Source organism: Lepidochelys olivacea (assembly GCF_965140295.1).
Source record: "Lepidochelys olivacea isolate rLepOli2 genome assembly, chromosome: 11".
NCBI lineage: Eukaryota > Metazoa > Chordata > Testudines > Cheloniidae > Lepidochelys > Lepidochelys olivacea.
Window position 1 is genome coordinate 39,084,480 of NC_140421.1, and position 20,721 is coordinate 39,105,200.

The window sequence follows — 20,721 nt, forward strand, 5'->3', positions numbered from 1 at the left end:
ACCACGCCCACACCACCTCTACCTTTCCAGAAATACAATGCTTACACTTACAGGAGTGTCAGCCTTAACTCTAGAGCTCAAGCCTTTGTATAATTAAAATCTCAGTTTAAAATTCAATTGACATAGGGTATTTTGTACATATAATAATATATATTATTGTAGACAGCTGTCATATACACAGCCATATTGCCACCTCAGAGATCCAGTGTTGTAGCTGAATTTTTATAAGAGCCTGAAATTTTATGTTTTTTCTGTAAAGACTATGGAGTTGCAGCTTGTGTAATAGTGTTACAATTAATTTATTTAAATCAGGTTAAAATATCTTCCAATCTTTTTTGTTTCTTTTCCCAGGGAAAATCTGGCTACAAAGGAGAAAAGGTATGATTTTCAGTAGGAACATGTATTGACATGTTTGTATGGTCTTGTAGATATACACATCAACATATTTGGTTGGCTGTTCATGAAAAATTGTAGCATTTGGGATGTGTGTTCTGGCAGGAAGATGTAATGAATAAAAATATCCTTGTAATGCTCAGTAAACTTTTTGAATGTTCATGGTTTATTTCCTTAGGGGGAAAGAGGTGACTGTGGCACTCCAGGGATAAAAGGTGACAGAGTAAGTATCTATCTGCTTATTATACTTTAGGGAAAACATTGTTACAGAACACTATTTCTCCTAATGTACAGTGAAATGGAGTATGGAGAAGTTATAGGACACAATTGCCTGAGATTTAAAATTTGCTATCCCTGATAATAGACATTGTGGTAGATTTAGTGTAAATGTTATTTATAAAGCAGAGGGAGAATACAGTTGACAAATTTTAAGGTCAATCAAATAAAGATAAACTGAAAAAGGTCATTTTTCAATAATTATCCCAGCTGCTCTTATACTTTAGTGCTGTTGCATTTAGGGTGCAAGCCTACTTCCACTTCAGACACTGGCAAGACTCTCATTGACTTTGGCAGGAGCAGAATCAGGCCCACTTTTAAAGGGGGAAGATGGACTGAGGGGCGTATGACTATGAAAATGAAAATCAAGATTTTAACTCCAGCAATGGGCTTGAAGGTTCAGTGTATGGTAGCTGTAAACATGTTTAATGAAATAGATGTAAAACTTGACCATGCAGGATCTTGGTATCTGACTTCAAATTCATTCTCATACTGTAATTTAACTACTGTATCCCAGTTTCATATTTATGCAGTATTTTCTTGCAAGTTATGGACTTCTTGATTTCTTTTCTTGATGTTCTTTGTACTATATTTTAATGTATCCAAATATATTTTAGAAGTTTTAGATTTTTTGTAGGCACTTTTGTCTTCTTGCTTTTCAGGGTCCAGAAGGTCCAGTTGGTCACACAGGACTGAGAGGTCTACAGGTAACAAACAGCACAGACATACTTCGCTTTCTTGGTGCTTTGCAAAGCTGTGAAATCACTTTAGTTCACAACATGGCTCAGCTGCCTAGACTTCTAGAGCCAGTCTCATTCAAAATATTCCATGCCTAACACATGTATCCTCTTTCATTGTAACATTGACAGGGATTTTTGGAGTTCAGTGTAGACAACTGAATATTTTTGTTCTCCGATTATTGACTGGCAGAAATAGTAGAGTGTGCAGGAGAAGAGACCCCCACAGCAATGGAAAGACCATGCTGTTATGTCTAATGCTGTAGACAATACTTAGCATATATTTATTCCTGAACTGGGGCCTCAGGTAGTTTGGCCTAATTAGAGTATAGATCCCTGCTGAGCATCGGAGACTTTGTTCCCCCCAAAAATGTGTTTATTTTAAGGATTGATTTCACACATTTGCATCTTTTGTCTAATTCAGAGTGTCATATTCTGCATCTTTAGGATGACAGAATAATTTGACCTTGTCACCTTGTACGTCCTTAAGGAAAAATCTCTAAGACACTTCTAGGGCCCCATTCTGTTCTCCCTACTTGGGCAAAATGCCTGGGGTGTAATCCTGGCCCCATGGGAGCAAAACTCCCATTGGTTGCAACAGGGCCAGGATTTCATCCTTGTTGTCTTCATTGATCTGAATAAGGAGCAGGTGACTAAACTCTTGATTAGGCAGAAGATGAAAATATGCGACAAGTTTTAGGAAACAGAAAGCGTATAAAATGTCAGGCCTACCAACCACTGTCCCTTTATAATGGAGTAGTTGATTTAAGAAGTAATGTAGGAAAAGAAATAACACTGATAACTTAACAACATATCCTTTAGGAGCAGTGGGCAAAAGACTGTTGAAATAAATGAGCGCACTAGTGAGATGTGACCCATATAAATCAAAGTAATTGGCTCGGCCATCCTCATCTGATGGAAACTGGCATAGGTCCATTGAAGTCAATAGAGCTACCAAAGTCAGTGAAGCTATGCCCATTTATACCTGCTGAAGATCTAGCCCATTTTATTGTTTTCTAAAAGGGGTTGAAAGTCATGTACATTGATAAATTATACTCTCATATTATGAGGGAATTAGAACAGTCCAGAATATTGCCAGTTTGCACGTTTTGGATCAGTTCTGTTCCCACTCGATGCAATGAGGTTTTGTGACTTAAAATGGCTTGTTTTTGTACCTACTGTTTTAGGAGAATCTGTCATATAAGCAAACTTGTTATAGTGCATCATAAAAATCAATAACAAAAATCAGAAAATCTTTATGAAAAATATGCAACCCAAGAAAGTTAAAGTTACACATTTTAAATAGATCAGATTTGCCATAACACCCTTTTAGTGGGAGCAGTGTTTTGTAAAAGAGCCCCCAAACCATAGGTGCTGAAACTAGAGATGCGGGGGGCACTGGTGCACCCCCTGTCTTGAAGGAGTTCCCATTATATACAGGGTTTACAATTTGGTTCTATGGCTCTCCGCATCCTTGCTATAAAAATTGTTCCAGCACCCCTGCCCCAAACCCTACATTACTAATACCTAGAGGAGCTTGTAGTATTGTCATTGTTGCAGTGATGCTGTAAATAAATTTTGATGACTGTTTACTTTTATTCTACTTAAGAAAGAGCCAAGTGCTGTCCTCAGATGCTTACACACCACTAGCTGCATTCTTGCATACAAGGGCAGAATTTAAATTGTGTTTAGTTTTGAAATGTTTGTGACAAAGGTTTTCATGTGGATTGCAGTAAATTATTGCTTGTTTCTCAAAAACCCCTTGCTCTGAAAGCCTGGAATATTCTGATAAAAACATTTGTGTTTTAACAGGGTTCCCAAGGGTTACCCGGAGACCAAGGGCCTGAAGGTGTGCAAGGATCAAAGGCAAGAATAAAAGATCTCCTCTTTTTTTTTTTTTTAACATTAAAAGATATATACAGTTATCCATACCGCAATAATGCTCTTCCCCACATTCACTTTTCCCTTCTGTTCAAGGGGTTTCGCTAAATGGGGACTGCAAGTAATTCATCTATCTAATATCCCTGCAAGTTACCTAGCAAAAACTGCTTATCTACTCCTGGGTGTTTACTACAGTAGATTCAGCTGGACATTGTCTTTCCAGTATAGTGACTTATACCCCATTCTTCTAGTACTTGAACATTTAAAGTGCAGTATTACTCCAAAAATTTGTTGTCTCTTACCACTTGATGTATCAGATGTGTTCAATTTAGAAAACAACAACATGTTTTACTTGTAAGTGCCAACCATGGAAATTCAGCCTAGGATCTGAAAGCTGAATAGTGTTTCTTTTGGATTGTGCATTCTTATTAGTAATATGAATTCTGCAACTGGATCTCATTGAATAGTCTTGTTGATTATGCATGAAAAGGGATCAAAGCCATTTTGTTCTCCCATAGCTGAATTGGCTCCGCAATGCTAACAAGAAGTAAAAATCAAAATCAGAACTTACATGTGTCAGTAAGGTAAACAAATCAGACTTTGAATCTGTACCGTGAACAAATACATTGAATAAGAAGGTGCTATTTTTACATTATCAGCCTTTTGACCTTTCACAGGAACTCTTTTAGGGTATATCACAAATTCCCTTCTCTTCCCATTGGACCACCACAAACAGGATGGATGCTTTTAAATTTCTGATACTAGTGTGTTATTTATTGGGTCCTCTCCACCAGTTTACCAGTACGACTCTATGCTACAACATACAACTGGAAGTAAACTTTCCCTTTAGTGTACTCTCCAGGGGTGTAAAAGGCAAGATCTCACCATCCTGAGATTCTGTGTCCCCTGGCCCCTGCCAGCCTCCTCCCTTGCACTTCCTTCTGTCCTTTATCTGTTGGTGGGTTGATTGTTCTCATTAGCTCATCAGCCTCCTGACTAATTAAGCCATTGAACATCCCATTCCCCCCACCCCCGTTAAATCCACTCCAAGGGGGAAATAGCGAGTACCTTAGTACTGAGAGCGCTGGGTCAGCTCTAGACTCCTAGCACTGTGTCACAGGCAGAAACTAAGCAGGATTCAAAAAGATTTCAGACATTTATATGGATAAGAATATCCAGAGCTGTTTATAATTAATTATGATAACATTGGAGGGAATATTGAACTTCATGCTTCAGGGTGTAAACCCATCCCTATCAGTCACAGATCAGGATGAGAACTAATGACAGTGGCAAATTATCCCACATCTATCTCCTGTGGGATTCTCACACCTTCTTCTGAAGCATCTGGTACTGGCCATTCTCAGAGAAAATATAATGGACTAGATGGACCACAAGTCTAATCCAGTGTGACAATTCCTATGTTCCTAGGACTCCAGCCTTCTGCAGAACTACCAATCCTGCAGTTAGCAGTTAAACTGTCACCATTTAAGTCAATGGGAGTTTTTGCCATTGACAGGAGCAAGATCAAGCCCTTAAACGAAGTCTTGAAGACAAGTATAAATATAGGCAGATTATCAGTGGGTGTTAAGCACCTAAATACTTTTTAAAAATCTGGTCCTTGAGTGTTAAGTACTATGGGCCTGATCCAAAGTCGACTGAAGTCGGTAAGTGCCTTTCCATATACCTCAATAGGCTTTGGATCAGATCTCTAAATTCCAAGATTCAATCATTTAATTAACTAACTTTTAAGTTAGAAACTTGTGGGGATGCAGGGTTTCTGCGTATAATCCATAAACAATACTGGGAAAGTGCCCTCTTTCTCCTAGTGCTTCATCCCTTTTCTAATGCTAATATTTTGTGGACCAAGTTTTCCTTTTCACTATATAAATCCAAAATGCTAAATCCTGGCTTTTATTACCAGAAGCACTCAGCACACTTTAAAATAAGAAGACTGAGGCACAGAGGTAATAAAAACAAGAAGATTCAGAATTAAAGCTTACCAGTGTTACTGAATCATAAACATTAGAAATAAGAAAGAGCTCTTAGTGCTAAACCTGCATACCCTTACCTACATGAGTAAGCCTGAATCATGTAAAATCCCCTTAACTTCAGTGGATCGACTCCTGTGAGAAAGAATGACCAGCTCAAGACCCAGGTAATCTAATCTATTTCACTACCATTTTGTTTTTTTCTAATGCCTTTTGCAATCCCATTTTGACCCACGAGCCTGAATCTAGCTGACAGGGCTTGCATTTTTACACAGAATGACTTAAAAGGGTCTAGAGAGAAGGCAGTGGATTCAGTCACCAACAATGTAATACCAGTGGGTTTGAAATATTCAATTCCTAACAGGAGAAACAAAAAAACATTGTGATTCATATTCAAAATTTGTTCTTTTTAGACAAATTGCATAAGTCTGCTGTGACGGGTTGGATCACAGAAACCCCCTGGGAGCTGCCACCTGATGTGCCAAGACTACTTCTGCCCCCGCTTTCCCTGCCAGCTTAGGACTCCAGCACCCCGTCTTGCTGAGCCAACACAGACCCAGGGTCTGAAACATGTGTCCCAAAGCTGCAGGCTTAACTGAAAGCCAGTTAAGAAGCGTTCCTGCCTCTGACATTCAGATGCCTAACTCCCAGTGGGGTCCAAACCCTAAATAAATCCATTTTACTCTCATAAACTCATACATTATTTGCCCTCTATAACACTGATAGACAGATATGCACAGGTGTTCCCCCCCCCCGTTAATACATACTCTGGGTTAATTAATAAGTAAAAAGTGATTTTATTAAATACAGAAAGTAGGATTTAAGCGGTTCCAGGTAGTAAGAGACAGAACAAAGTGAACTACCAAGCAAAATAAAATAAAACCTACATGTCTAATAAAACTGAATACAGACAAAACCTCACCAGTTCCAGTAAGCTTCCTTTTACAGACTAGGAGTATTTGTGGCACCTTAGGGTATGTCTACACTACGAAATTAGGTCGAATTTATAGAAGTCGGTTTTTTTGAAATCGGTTTTATATATTCGAGTGTGTGTGTCCCCACAGAAAATGCTCTAAGTGCATTAAGTGCATTAACTCGGCGGAGCGCTTCCACAGTACCGAGGCAAGCGTCGACTTCCGGAGCGTTGCACTGTGGGTAGCTATCCCACAGTTCCCGCAGTCTCCGCTGCCCATTGGAATTCTGGGTTGATATCCCAATGCCTGATGGGGCTAAAACATTGTCGCGGGTGGTTCTGGGTACATATCGTCAGGACCCCGTTCCCACCCTCCCTCCCCCCGTGAAAGCAAGGGCAGACAATCATTTCGCGCCTTTTTTGTCTGCTGCCAGCCAAAGATGTAAAGGATAGATGGAGTGGGTCAGAACAAGAAATAGACCAGATTTGTTTTGTACTCATTTTCCTCCTCCCCTGTCTAGATCACACTGCAGTCAGTCACAGAGAAGGCGCAGCGAGGTTAATCTAGCCATGTATCAATCAGAGGCCAGGCTAACCTCCTTGTTCCAATAACAACGATAACTTTGGTGCACCATTTCTTATTGGAACCCTCCGTGCAGTCCTGCCTGAAATACTCCTTGATGTACAGGCACACCCTTTGTTGATTTTAGCTCCCTGAAGCCAACCCTGTAAGCCGTGTCGTCAGTCGCCCCTCCCTCCGTCAGAGCAACGGCAGACAATCGTTCCGCGCCTTTTTTCTGTGCGGACGCAATACCAAGGCAAGCATGGAGGCCGCTGAGCTCATTTTGGCAATTAGGAGCACATCAACCACCACACGCATTATCCAGCAGTATATGCAGCACCAGAACATGGCAACGCGATACCGGGCGAGGAGGCGACGTCAGCGCGGTCCCGTGAGTGATCAGGACATGGACACAGATTTCTCTGAAAGCATGGGCCCTGCCAATGCATGCATCATGGTGCTAATGGGGCAGGTTCAGGCTGTGGAACGCCGATTCTGGGCTCGGGAAACAAGCACAGACTGGTGGGACCACATAGTGTTGCAGGTCTGGGACGACTCCCAGTGGCTGCGAAACTTTCGCATGCGTAAGGGCACTTTCATGGAACTTTGTGACTTGCTTTCCCCTGCCCTGAAGCGCATGAATACCAGGATGAGAGCAGCCCTCACAGTTGAGAAGCGAGTGGCGATAGCCCTGTGGAAGCTTGCAACGCCAGACAGCTACCGGTCAGTTGGGAATCAATTTGGAGTGGGCAAATCTACTGTGGGGGCTGCTGTGATGCAAGTAGCTCACGCAATCAAAGATCTGCTGATATCAAGGGTAGTGACCCTGGGAAATGTGCAGGTCATAGTGGATGGCTTTGCTGCAATGGGATTCCCTAACTGTGGTGGGGCTATAGACGGAACCCATATCCCTATCTTGGCACCAGAGCACCAAGCCGGCGAGTACATAAACCGCAAGGGGTACTTTTCGATAGTGCTGCAAGCTCTGGTGGATCACAAGGGACGTTTCACCAACATCAACGTGGGATGGCCGGGAAAGGTGCATGACGCTCGCATCTTCAGGAACTCTGGTCTGTTTCAAAAGCTGCAGGAAGGGACTTTCTTCCCAGACCAGAAAATAACTGTTGGGGATGTTGAAATGCCTATATGTATCCTTGGGGACCCAGCCTACCCCTTAATGCCATGGCTCATGAAGCTGTACACAGGCAGCCTGGACAGTAGTCAGGAGCTGTTCAACTACAGGCTGAGCAAGTGCAGAATGGTGGTAGAATGTGCATTTGGACGTTTAAAGGCGCGCTGGCGCAGTTTACTGACTCGCTTAGACCTCAGCGAAACCAATATTCCCACTGTTATTACTGCTTGCTGTGTGCTCCACAATATCTGTGAGAGTAAGGGGGAGATGTTTATGGTGGGGTGGGAGGCTGAGGCAAATCGCCTAGCTGCTGGTTACGCGCAGCCAGACACCAGGGCGGTTAGAAGAGCTCAGGAGGGCGCGGTACGCATCAGAGAAGCTTTGAAAACCAGTTTCATGACTGGCCAGGCTACAGTGTGAAAGTTCTGTTTGTTTCTCCTTGATGAAACCCCCCGCCCCTTGGTTCACTCTACTTCCCTGTAAGCTAACCACCCTCCCCTCCTCCCTTTAATCACCGCTTGCAGAGGCAATAAAGTCATTGCTGCTTCACAGTCATGCATTCGTTATTCATTCATCACACAAATAGGGAGATGACTACCAAGGTATCCCTGGAGGGGTGGTGGAGGAGGGAAGGAAAATGCCACACAGCACTTTAAGCACAGCACTTTAAAAGTTTACAACTTTAAAATTTATTGAATGACAGCCTTCTTTTTTTTGGGCAATCCTCTGTTGTGGAGTGGCTGGTTGGCCGGAGGCCCCCCCACCGCGTTCTTGGGCGTCTGGGTGTGGAGGCTATGGAACTTGGGGAGGAGGGCGGTTGGTTACAGAGGGGCAGCAGTGGCAGTCTGTGCTCCAGCTGCCTTTGCTGCAGCTCAACCATACACTGGAGCATTCTGGTTTGGTCCTGCAGCAGCCTCAGCATTGAATCCTGCCTCCTCTCATCACGCTGCCGCCACATTTGAGCTTCAGCCCTGTCTTCAGCCCGCCACTTACTCTCTTCAGCCCTCCACTTACTCTCTTCAGCCCGCCACCTCTCCTCCCGGTCATTTTGTGCTTTCCTGCACTCTGACATTATTTGCCTCCACGCATTCATCTGTGCTTTGTCAGTGTGGGAGGACAGCATGAGCTCGGAGAACATTTCATCTCGAGTGCGTTTTTTTTTTCTTTCTAAGCTTCACTAGCCTCTGGGAAGGAGAAGATCCTGTGATCATTGAAACACATGCAGCTGGTGGAGAAAAAAAAAGGGACAGCGGTATTTAAAAAGACACATTTTATAAAACAGTCGCTACAGTCTTTCAGGGTAAACCTTGCTGTTAACATTACATACATAGCACATATGCTTTCGTTACAAGGTCGCATTTTGCCTCCTCCCACCGCGTGACTACCCCCTCAACCTTCCCCCCTCCCTGTGGCTAACAGCGGGGAACATTTCTGTTCAGCCACAGGCAAACAGCCCAGCAGGAATGGGCTATACTGAGTGTCCCTGAAGAAAAGCACCCTATTTCAACCAGGTGACCATGAATTATATCTCACTCTCCTGAGGATAACACAGAGAGAGAAAGAACGGATTTTGGTTGAATGCCAGCAAACATACACTGCAATGCTTTGTTCTACAGTGATTCCCGAGTATGTGTTACTGGCCTGGAGTGATAAAAGTGTCCTACCATGAAGGACGAAATAAGGCTGCCCTCCCCAGAAACCTTTTGCAAAGGCTTTAGGACTACATCTAGGAGAACCGCAAATGCCAGGGCAAAGTAATCCTTTCACATGCTTGCTTTTAAACCATGTATAGCATTTTAAAAGGTACACTCACCAGAGGTCCCTTCTCCGCCTGCTGGGTCCAGGAGGCAGCCTTGGGTGGGTTCGGGGGGTACTGGCTCCAGGTCTAGGGTGAGAAACAGTTCCTGGCTGTCGGGAAAACCGGTTTCTCCGCTTGCTTGCTGTGAGCTATCTACAACCTCCTCCTCCTCCTCATCTTCTTCGTCCCCAAAACCTGCTTCCGTATTGCCTCCATCTCCATTGAAGGAGTCAAACAACACGGCTGGGGTAGTGGTGGCTGAACCCCCTAAAATGGCATGCAGCTCATCATAGAAGCGGCATGTTTGGGGCTCTGACCCAGAGTGGCTGTTCGCCTCTCTGGTTTTCTGGTAGGCTTGCCTCAGCTCCTTCAGTTTCACGTGGCACTGCTTCGGGTCCCTGTTATGGCCTCTGTCCTTCATGCCCTGGGAGATTTTCACAAAGGTTTTGGCATTTCGAAAACTGGAACGGAGTTCTGATAGCACGGATTCCTCTCCCCAAACAGCGATCAGATCCCGTACCTCCCGTTCGGTCCATGCTGGAGCTCTTTTGCGATTCTGGGACTCCATCATGGTCACCTGTGCTGATGAGCTCTGCATGGTCACCTGCAGCTTGCCACGCTGGCCAAACAGGAAATGAGATTCAAAAGTTCGCGGTTCTTTTCCTGTCTACCTGGCCAGTGCATCTGAGTTGAGAGTGCTGTCCAGAGCGGTCAGAATGGAGCACTCTGGGATAGCTCCCGGAGGCCAATACCATCGAATTGTGTCCACAGTACCCCAAATTCGAGCTGGGAACGTCGATTTAAGCGCTAATCCACTTGTCAGGGGTGGAGTAAGGAAATCAATTTTAAGAGCCCTTTAAGTCGAAATAAAGGGCTTCACTGTGTGGACGGGTGCAGGTTTAAATCGATTTAACGTTGCTAAATTCGACCTAAAGTCCTAGTGTAGACCAGGGCTTAGAGACTAACATATTTATTTGAGCATAAGCTTTCGTGAGCTACAGCTCACTTCATCGGATGCATCTGATGAAGTGAGCTGTAGCTCACGAAAGCTTATGCTCAAATAAATGTTAGCCTCTCCACCCCCCAAGGATACCTGAAAGAAACTGGAACAAAAGACAATAACTACAGAAGGTGTGAGTGATTGCTGGACCCGGACTAAAAGGAGATTAGTCTGTAAAATGACAGGTTTCAGAGTAGCAGCCGTGTTAGTCTGTATTTGCAAAAAGAAAAGGAGTACTTGTGGCACCTTAGAGACTAACCAATTGATTTGAGCATAAGCTTTCGTGAGCTACAGCTCACTTCATTGGATGCATACTGTGGAAAGTACAGAAGACGTTTTTATACACACAAACCATGAAAAAAAATGGGTGATTATCACTACAAAAGGTTTTCCTCTCCCCCCCCTCCCCACTCTCCTGCTGGTAATAGCTTATGTAAAGTGATCACTCTCCTTACAATGTGTATGATAATCAAGGTGGGCCAGCACAAATCCAGGGTTTAACAAGAACGTCGGGGGGGGGGGGGTAGGAAAAAACAAGGGGAAAATAGGCTTGAATAGAGACTGGGAGTGGCTAAGTCATTATGCAAGGTAACCTAAGTTAATTGTATCCAATTTGCAAATGAATTCCAATTCAGCAGTCTCTCTCTGGAGTCTGGATTTGAAGTTTTTCTGTTGTAATATCGCAACTTTCATGTCTGTAATCGCGTGATCAGAGAGATTGAAGTGTTCTCCGACTGGTTTATGAATGTTATAATTCTTGACATCTGATTTGTGTCCATTTATTCTTTTACGTAGAGACTGTCCAGTTTGACCAATGTACATGGCAGACGGGCATTGCTGGCACATGATGGCATATCACATGGGTGGATGTGCAGGTGAACGAGCCTCTGATAGTGTGGCTGATGTTATTAGGCCCTGTGATGGTGTCCCCTGAATAGATATGTGGTCACAGTTGGCAACGGGCTTTGTTGCAAGGGTAGGTTCCTGGGTTAGTGGTTCTGTTGTGTGGTGTGTGGTTGCTGGTGAGTATTCGCTTCAGGTTGGGGGGCTGTCTGTAGGCAAGGACTGGCCTGTCTCCCAAGATTTGTGAGAGTGTTGGGTCATCCTTCAGGATCGGTTGTAGATCCTTGATAATGCGTTGGAGAGGTTTTAGTTGGGGGCTGAAGGTGACTGCTAGGGGCGTTCTGTTATTTTCTTTGTTAGGCCTGTTCTGTAGTAGGTGACTTCTGGGAACTCTTCTGGTTCTATCAAATCTGTTTCTTCACTTCCGCAGGTGGGTATTGTCGTAAGAATGCTTGATAGAGATCTTGTAGGTGTGTGTCTCTGTCTGAGGGGTTGGAGCAAATGCGGTTGTATCGCAGAGCTTGGCTGTAGACGATGGATCGTGTGGTGTGGTCTGGGTGAAAGCTGGAGGCATGTAGATAGGAATAGCGGTCAGCGGGTTTCCGGTATAGGGTGGTGTTTATGTGACCATCGTTTATTAGCAGTGTAGTGTCCAGGAAGTGGATCTCTTGTGTGGACTGGACCAGGCTGAGGTTGATGGTGAATGGAAATTGTTGAAATCATGGTGGAATTCCTCAAGGGCTTCTTTTCTATGGGTGCAGAAGATGAAGATGTCATCAATATAGTGCATGTAGAGTAGGGGCGTTAGGGGACGAGAGCCGAGGAAGCGTTGTTCTAAGTCAGCCATAAAAATGTTGGCATACTGTGGGGCCATGCAGGTACGCATAGCAGTGCTGCTGATTTGAAGGTATACATTGTTCCCAAATGTAAAATAGTTATGGGTAAGGACAAAGTCACAAAGTTCAGCCACCAGGTTAGCTGTGACATTATTGGGGATAGTGTTCTTGATGGCTTGTAGTCCATCTTTGTGTGGAATGTTGGTGTAGAGGGCTTCTACATCCATAGTGGCCATCTGAGGCTGTGGATGGCATTGTGTTCTGCACGGTTGAGGTTGTGGGGCAAGTGATGATGCTTTTCCACAATTTCAGCCCGTGCACGTCCGCGGAAGCACTCTATGTAGAAGTCCAGTCTGCTGTCTCGACCTTCAGGAGGAGTCCACCTAGAATCCTTCTTTTTGTAGTGTTGGTAGGGAGGTCTCTGTGGATTAGTATGTTGTTCAGAGGTGTGCTGGAAATATTCCTTGAGTCGGAGACGTCGAAAATAGGATTCTAGGTCACCACAGAATTGTATCATGTTCGTGGGGGTGGAGGGGCAGAAGGAGAGGCCCCGAGATAGCCCAGCAGAAGCAGCTGTCCTAAGAGTATAGTTGGATAGGTTAATATTGCTGGGTGGATTGAGGGAACCATTGCTGTGGCCCCTTGTGGCATGTAGTAGTTTAGAAAGTTTAGTGTCCTTTTTCTTTTGTAGAGAAGCAAAGTGTGTGTTGTAAATGGCTTGTCTAGTTCTAGTAAAGTCCAGCCACGAGGAAGTTTCTGCAGAAGGTTGGTTTTTTATGAGAGCATCCATAATTCTTTCCTTTTTATTTTTTAAAAAGGGTGAAAGAGGCCTCCCTGGGCCGCCTGGATTGACTGGAGAAACTGGAATAGGATTGCCTGGCCCAAAGGTAAAAATGCTAGTCATACAGTATACTGTGCATGACTTTGTAAAAGAACAAAAGCAACAGCAGCTGAATATATAAATCTTTCATATATTATCGGATAAAGTACAATAAATGCTAAGATTGGGGTACCTGCAAAGTTATTCAAAGTGTTCATAGATTTAAAAAAAAAAAAAAAACACACCACACAACAAACCACCACTTTATAGTATTGGTATAATTAAAACCAGGGGAGTACATGGCTAATTGAGTATAGACACATACATATTGTCACAAACAAAAGAATAATTATGAACACACTTGGTGGTTCAGATAGTTGGCACAAAGAATACAAGCTTACTGTAAACAAAATGTTAGCCTTCTGAATAAGGGCTATGTCTGACTTATACTGTACTGGGATTGCTATCATCATCATCTCTTTCTAGAGTAAACATTGTAGTGTCTCAGCTGTTGAACTTCTGCTGAGTTAAGGTTCAGAAGGGCTCTCCATTCATTTATTTTGTCAATGATCTGTCATCAAAAATCATAATTTAAAAATGTTAATATCAAACACAGACTTACCAAAAAACTCATAGTGCATGCTGTGTCTTATGCATACATGTAGGTCTGAATCATGGTCCAAATTCAATTTCAAAAACATGTTTGAAAACAGAGTTTATATAAGGAAAAATATTTTTTCTAAAATAAGAGCAAAGCAATGCTGTGGCAGATATTGCAATCATATGCACTATCTTTGGGGACCGTATTGTACTAAGTCTATGAATGGTTTATGTATGATTGTGTTCTGCTCCATGGGGGAGCAGCTCTTCCAGGTACTAAAAATCAGCGAGAGGTTTAGTCTGTGTTTCACCTTAATCACAATTCTAAAGAGGTACCACCTTGTGGAGTGGTTTGCATATTCTGATTCAGACTGGGTTTTGCAGAGACTAAAAGACAAAGGATGTTTGATATAAAAAGATGAGCTTGAACTGACATAGGGCCTTTGTTCTGATCCAGACAACAGACAGGGCCTTTTGTCCAAGAGCCCCAACCTTTGCAGAAGAGTTGGAAAGACTTTGACCAGCCAGGGCTCCATAAGGTTGATGGGTGACCTCTGGCAAGCTTTTAGAATGCACATAGGAACTTTTATTGTTTTTTTAAATATGTTCTCTCTGTAATGTTTTCTACCTTAAGAATAAAGGTGCTTGCTTAGAAAGCAATGCGTGGTAACTTGTAACTGCTGGCAATGCATTGGTTTTAGCCCTCAGAGAGTAAGCAAAGCACAGGCAGTGGCCTTAAGCAGCTGGGGATATTTCAGTGTAAGGCAGGGAGCTGTGCAGCCTTAAAATGTCAGTTAGGAAGAAGAGAGACACGGGTCTCTGCCCAAGAGTGAGGACTGCTGGGATCCAGAAACCTTAAGAGGGTGTCCGGCTGTCAGTTACGTATGTTAGAGGTGGTTATAAACATGTCAGAATAAGGTCTGATAGATGGTTATAGGTAAGGATACGATTTGATCATGGAGGTCACAGATTCCATGACTTTAACAGATGTCCACAAATTCTTCAGCTCCAATCCCCTGCAGCGGTGCTCGCGTGTCGGCTTCAGCCCCGCTGTGATCATATCCTGATTTTGTACATTTTTACCATGTCTGTTCCATGAATTTTGCCCAATTTTACCATGACAAAATCATATCCATAGTTATGAGCCATGGTAAAAAGCATCCTATTGATGTATTGGATTCTATATCCAGTGATGTGGCAGCAAAGCTGTTCCATGATCTCTGTTGCAGCTTTCCCATCCATTCCCCCCTACCATGAAATTGCACCAGTTCCACTATCTACTGGGTCTTATGTGATGCCAGCAAGGTGAGAAAATTAGGATTTGCCTCACTTATTATATTCAGGTAGATTAAACACCCAAACAAAGGATGCCTGATTAAAATGTGTTTATATATTGTGCAAATGCAAATACCCATACATAAAAAAATGTATTTTTAAATATGTCTTTTGTTGGAAGGGTGACATTGGCTTGATGGGAAGACCAGGCCCTGTTGGCCCACCTGGAGCTGGTGAGCCAGGACTACCGGTATGTTCTGTGTTTGAGAGCTGAGAGAGGGAAACCTTCTGAAGGCCCAAATGTTAACAAGTACTTGCATGCTAAATTATGCCAACTCTTCATCTTTAGACTAGTTCTCTCTTATACACATGAAATTGTTATGACTTTCATCACCCTTGGTTGTTTGAAGAACCTATCTTGAATTCCCTATCTTAAACTGTGCTTCTACTCCACAAAGTAACTATGAAAAATGGCACCTTCTTACTTGGAAAAAAAAAAAAAAATCTGCTCCTGCATGTACTCAAAGCCATATCTGCTGACTTAAGGTTTTACTGCTTCTCACTCCTCTTAACGTTGCAGAGCCTACACAGCTAAGAGAGAGAGATCTGGATTCGATTCCTTTCTGTGGATTAACAACCCAGTTCTTTTGGTACATTCCAAACAAGTGCATCTGTGCAATCCCCATAAAGGCATTCCGGTTGCATGGGTTTCCCTAAAAATCATAATTTGATCAGCAAAACCAATGACTGATTAATTAAGAACCCGCACATGACTGGGTTTGTAGGTTTGTCAATGAGGAAGCCTGCCCTTCCCTCCACATATCTTTGTACTTGTAAATTGAGCACACTTGAGGCAAACCCGGGGCCCACTTTACCATTTTTGCAGAGTCACTTTTCAGAGTAGAACCAATCGTCAGAGTCAAGTGCAGTCCCTTTTCCAAATCAGTGTGGTTTATTAAGCTGTTCTATGTACTCTGGGCTAAATTCTCTTCAATTCAATGAGGTTGTACCACTGTAACCATGAGAGAATATAGTCCAGGATTATTCAGAGGTAGCTTTCCCCCCATGAACAGGCAGAAATTTGTAAGAATCATTTCATACAACATTTTCTCTTTAAAATGAGAAAGCTGAATTTGATGAGAAATAGAGTGACCTCAGCCCAGCTTGAAAAGAAATTCATGTAGAAGAATGTGTGCTTCTTGCTGAAGGGTTCTGAATCCACAGGGTAAACAGCTTTACTAAATCATACCACTAGTGACAATCAGTGAAGTTAGGAAAATGCCCCCTTCATCACCTGTGCTAGTTACCCATACTGCAGGTAGCTACACAGGAAAGAGCAGCCTCTGTGGAGGTCCTACATCCCCTATCCTGAGCATGTGGATGAGAAGAGGTGGTGAATGGACAAAGACTTGTCTGTACCCCCATATGCCAACCATCATAGCTGCACCGGTGCACCAGGAAACTTACAGTGTATTACATATAGGACTGATGTCACTCAGAATATCCCCTGGTACAGAGAAGAGGACTTGGAAGCAGATTATGGCAACAATGCATTGACCTATACATGCGACTCATGGCTAAACAATAATAGAACTCTCTGCTCAACATTTGTCTCAGGGCCAGATTCTGCAGTTGCTCCACGCTCAAAGTTCTCACTGGGAACGCCACACTGGAGGGACAGCAGAATCAATGTCCTCTATCTTTTGAGGGTCCCTCCTTTCTTTTGCAGGTCCTACTTGCTTTACAATCATTATTTAACAATAAACTGTGTCCAGCTCTCTATAAACTGTAAACTCTTCTGGCAAATCATATTTCTGGTTAATTTTTTTGGAAACCAGAAAAAAATTACAAAACTGAAAAGCACAACTGTTTGAAAGGGAGTTTCCTTTTTATTATTGAAGACAGTAGGATTTTTTCCACCTAAAAATAAGGATAGTTCTGAAGCTGTACACAGGACCCTCTCCAACCACAGTTAGCTTCTGTGGATTCTACTGTACTGAAGTCTGTCATTCTGTGCCTGCCAGGATAAAGTTGAGAGGCAGACAGACACAGGGAGCCACTGTATAACAGGCCTAATATATGAAGATTCTGGACCTGTCTTTAGCACAAATCTTTGCCCACTCATATTTGTTAGGCTACATTCCCACCAGCAAGTATGCTGTTTTGTTCATACCACAGAGTTGTAGCTCTCTTCACATAAACCTTCTTCCACATTATTTTGTGTGGCCTTTAATCTGGTTCTCTCTGCATAGTATATTATGCTCAAATGTTAATAAGCATTAATAATAATTTCCAAAATGAACGAAAGAATGAGGAGGGAAGAATTAAGAAGATGAGTAAAGAGAAGGAATTTTCAATGACTCATAAGTAAGCCACTAAGGTAATCCTGTATAACATGTTATAGCTGCAGGCTAGAATGCTTTCTTTGTTGATTTATTGTGACTATCATGTTACCATATTATTTTTAACAGGTTATAACTATGTACCAATGCAAAGAGGTGTTTAAAGACCAACAGTAAGACTTATTGCTCTGTTATCAGTTTGAATAGTTGATATATTTTCTAGGCTGTTTTAAATTTATTTTAACAGGGGCCTCAAGGACCTCTAGGGATTCAAGGAGAAAGAGGTTCACCAGGTGAAGGGCTTCCAGGACCAAAGGTACCGTAACAGATAGTATATAAGGCCCAATCCTGATCCCATTTAAACCAGTGACCCACTTTCCATTTACTTCAATGCACATAGGACTAGACCTGTGGCAACAAATTTAGCTAGTCAAATTAGCCTGCAAACTAACCCTCTGGGGCAAATAGGCCGCTCAATTAAACTAGTACAAATTCATTGAAGCCAGTGGCTCAGAATGTTACCTCTAATCAGAGCTGGCCTTTGAGGCCTCCATAGCCTATGGCCTCTCCCTTCTGCTTTAGAGGACCTTAAAAGGGGCAATAATTGGAGCTTTAATTTTAAAATAGCCTCTAGCACCTTACCTTGGAAGAGAGTCTTGAAAACAAACTAATCTAAAGTGATCCCTAGAGTGAAAACTTGTCATTGATTTTTCCTAAATCTTTATACTCAGTACCCTTTACCTTCATCCAGTGCTGGCACTTAGGGTTAATGAAAATCTTGGCCATAGGTCCCTGAGTTTGTGGAGAACCCCAAATCAGCTGAAGGCAATGCTACTACTGTTGTTGGCATTCAGATATGGTAGTTCATTGATGAGGGGACAGCTCTAGAAACATTGCTAGCTCTCTTCCAGATATTGGCCCGAAGCTGAGCCAACTCCTAGGCTGACAAGCCAGTTTGATCTTTGGCTACAACAACAGACAACTAAATAGCGTGAGAGATAAAGTGGTCTAGGCATGGGACTCACAAGGGTCTCCCACTTCTAGTCCCTGCCCTGAAACTGACTCTCTCTGTGGCCTTCTATGTACTTTCTGCTTTATTATCCCCATTTTATAAATGGAGATTAAATCTTAAATACCTCCCGGGTAAACTGTAATTATATAGTTATGAGTAAATTCTCTACAAATGCTAAAAGTCACCAGAATTCACATAAAACCTTCCAGTGATTGGGGACTTCATGACACCCAAACTCCCAATGTGCTTGAACAATTGTTCCTTGCAGAACTTTTTTTAAAATGTTGACAGCCAGGCATAGCCCTGAGCATAAGCAGCTGGACTCCTCTGGAGTGCAGGCAGAGGGCCTAAAGAATTTTTTTTAAATGTGAAATTAAATTAGGTAAGGTGGAGGTATATCCCAAAGAACTAACTCCCCTCAAAATCCCCACGGTGATCCTGGGCATAGTTGAGGGTGATCATGGTTGTTAGATGTCAGTTATGTTTGGGGGAGTGGTGAAAAATCATTTTGCAAGTACGGCCCCAGATGCTAATGTTGGCTTTCCCTCAGCTCAAACTCTCTTGCATTTTGTTTAGACCAATACTGCAATAGCTGGGTTTGATTTTGGCTGTTGCTATCAGAATAATCATTTTTACTTAATTCATCGCAATTTATGACATATATTTCAGGAAGAATTGTATAAGTTCTCTGATGTTGTTAATGTTCATCGCTTACATTTACATAGCAAAGATGAAAATGTTTTAAAGAAAACAGACAGAAATCACTCCACCACTACTGAAATACAGCCACTATTTAACAGTGCCAAGCAACACTACGCAACAGGTTAAGGAAGTGAAGAATGCATCTAACTGAAGCTACAGAGAGAATTTAGATAAGCAGAATGAATATATTTTAACCAGACTGGAATCTGGCCAGGACAGCAGGGTTATTAGCACTCCTGTGCCTACAAAAATGCACTATATTTTACTGCCAATTTGAAATAAAGCCAAACATATATCAACAGATTCTATATTATTGTATAATCTCCAATCCTGTTGCCAAGTATGTCAGGTCTCTGACATTAAATCATGTATTTTAGAAGTTGATTTGTAAATCTGAAAAACTATACAGTTGCTTCTTCTAAGAAAGCTTGTTTGTTAAAAGATCAGACTTTGGTCAGAGGAAAACATAGCAGATGTCCAACAGTAGTAGGAGTAAAGAATGTTATTTTAAGTAGGAAATTTCAAAAAAGTAAGGAAAACTAAAATGAGAAATGTGATTAGTGGGGGAAGGTCTTTAATTCTATTAACTTCACTTTGTAGAACTATGATAATTTGCACCAGCTGAGCGCTTCTCCTACATGCTTTAGTAATAGAAATACAAGGAAATTCAATCTTTTTCTCCTTATTAACTTGCATTTTCCTTAAGACCTCCTTTTGTAGTTAAATTTTCTTTAAAAAATTCTTTGTGTGTATGACAAACCCTTTTTCACTTGTCTATTTCTTATCACAGTGTTTCCCAAACTTGGGACGCCACTTGTGCAGGGAAAGCCCCTGGTGGGCCCGGCCAGTTTGTTTACCTGTCCCATCCACAAGTTCAGCCGATCACAGCTCCCACTGGCCACGGTTCACTGTGCCCGGCGAATGGGGGCTGCGGGAAGTGGTGTGGGCCAAGGGATGTACTGGCCGCCACTTCCCACAGCCCCCATTGGCCGGGGGCAGTGAACCGTGGCCAGTGGGAGCTGTGATCAGCTGAACTTGCGGACGCAGCAGGTAAACAAACCGGCCCAGCCCCCTAGAGGCTTTCCCTGAACAAACAGCGTCCCAAGTTTGGGAAACACTGTAGACTTATCACCTCCCATTATCATCACTAATGCGTGGCTGCCATACTGAGAAAGCCATTTGCTACTCTCAAATTATTATTATTACAATGACAAAATGTGGACTCAGTGCTGAAATCCTTATTCAGGCAAAACAACTAGGGTCAAATCCTGCTTACCTTATTTCACCAAGACTACTCACATGAGTAAATGAGCAGAATTCAGCCCTGAGCTGGTTATGAGGCTCAGCCCTGCTGACATTTAAACCATTGATTTGAATGGAAGCAGAATTAAGCCGAATGTGCTTGAAATGGAAAGAAGGGTAAAGAGAAGCTTGTTAATTTCTCTTTTGTGATCAATCTCAAACTGACGAGTGTTCTCGTCTGAAAAGAAGACCTCTTTGGTACACCAAGAAACAAAGAAATTCAGGCACTGCCTTCTTCTTCTTGTTTTGATTTCCATCATTATGCTACCACTAGTCTCTCTGATTTGAGGAGAGTAAATAACCATGGAT

At 42.6% G+C, this 20,721-nt stretch overlaps 1 protein-coding gene across 1 annotated transcript in view; it reads left to right on the forward strand.

The window, feature by feature from the left end:
• Positions 1 to 20,721, forward strand: part of LOC311528057 (uncharacterized protein) — a 70,412-nt gene that overhangs the window by 15,262 nt on the left and 34,429 nt on the right. Inside the window, exons 8-14 of the mRNA XM_084642675.1 lie at positions 352 to 378; positions 572 to 616; positions 1,332 to 1,376; positions 3,219 to 3,272; positions 13,178 to 13,246; positions 15,236 to 15,304; positions 17,644 to 17,712. Coding sequence (XP_084498801.1) covers positions 352 to 378; positions 572 to 616; positions 1,332 to 1,376; positions 3,219 to 3,272; positions 13,178 to 13,246; positions 15,236 to 15,304; positions 17,644 to 17,712 — 378 coding nt within the window. The remainder of the gene's footprint in view (positions 1 to 351; positions 379 to 571; positions 617 to 1,331; positions 1,377 to 3,218; positions 3,273 to 13,177; positions 13,247 to 15,235; positions 15,305 to 17,643; positions 17,713 to 20,721) is intronic.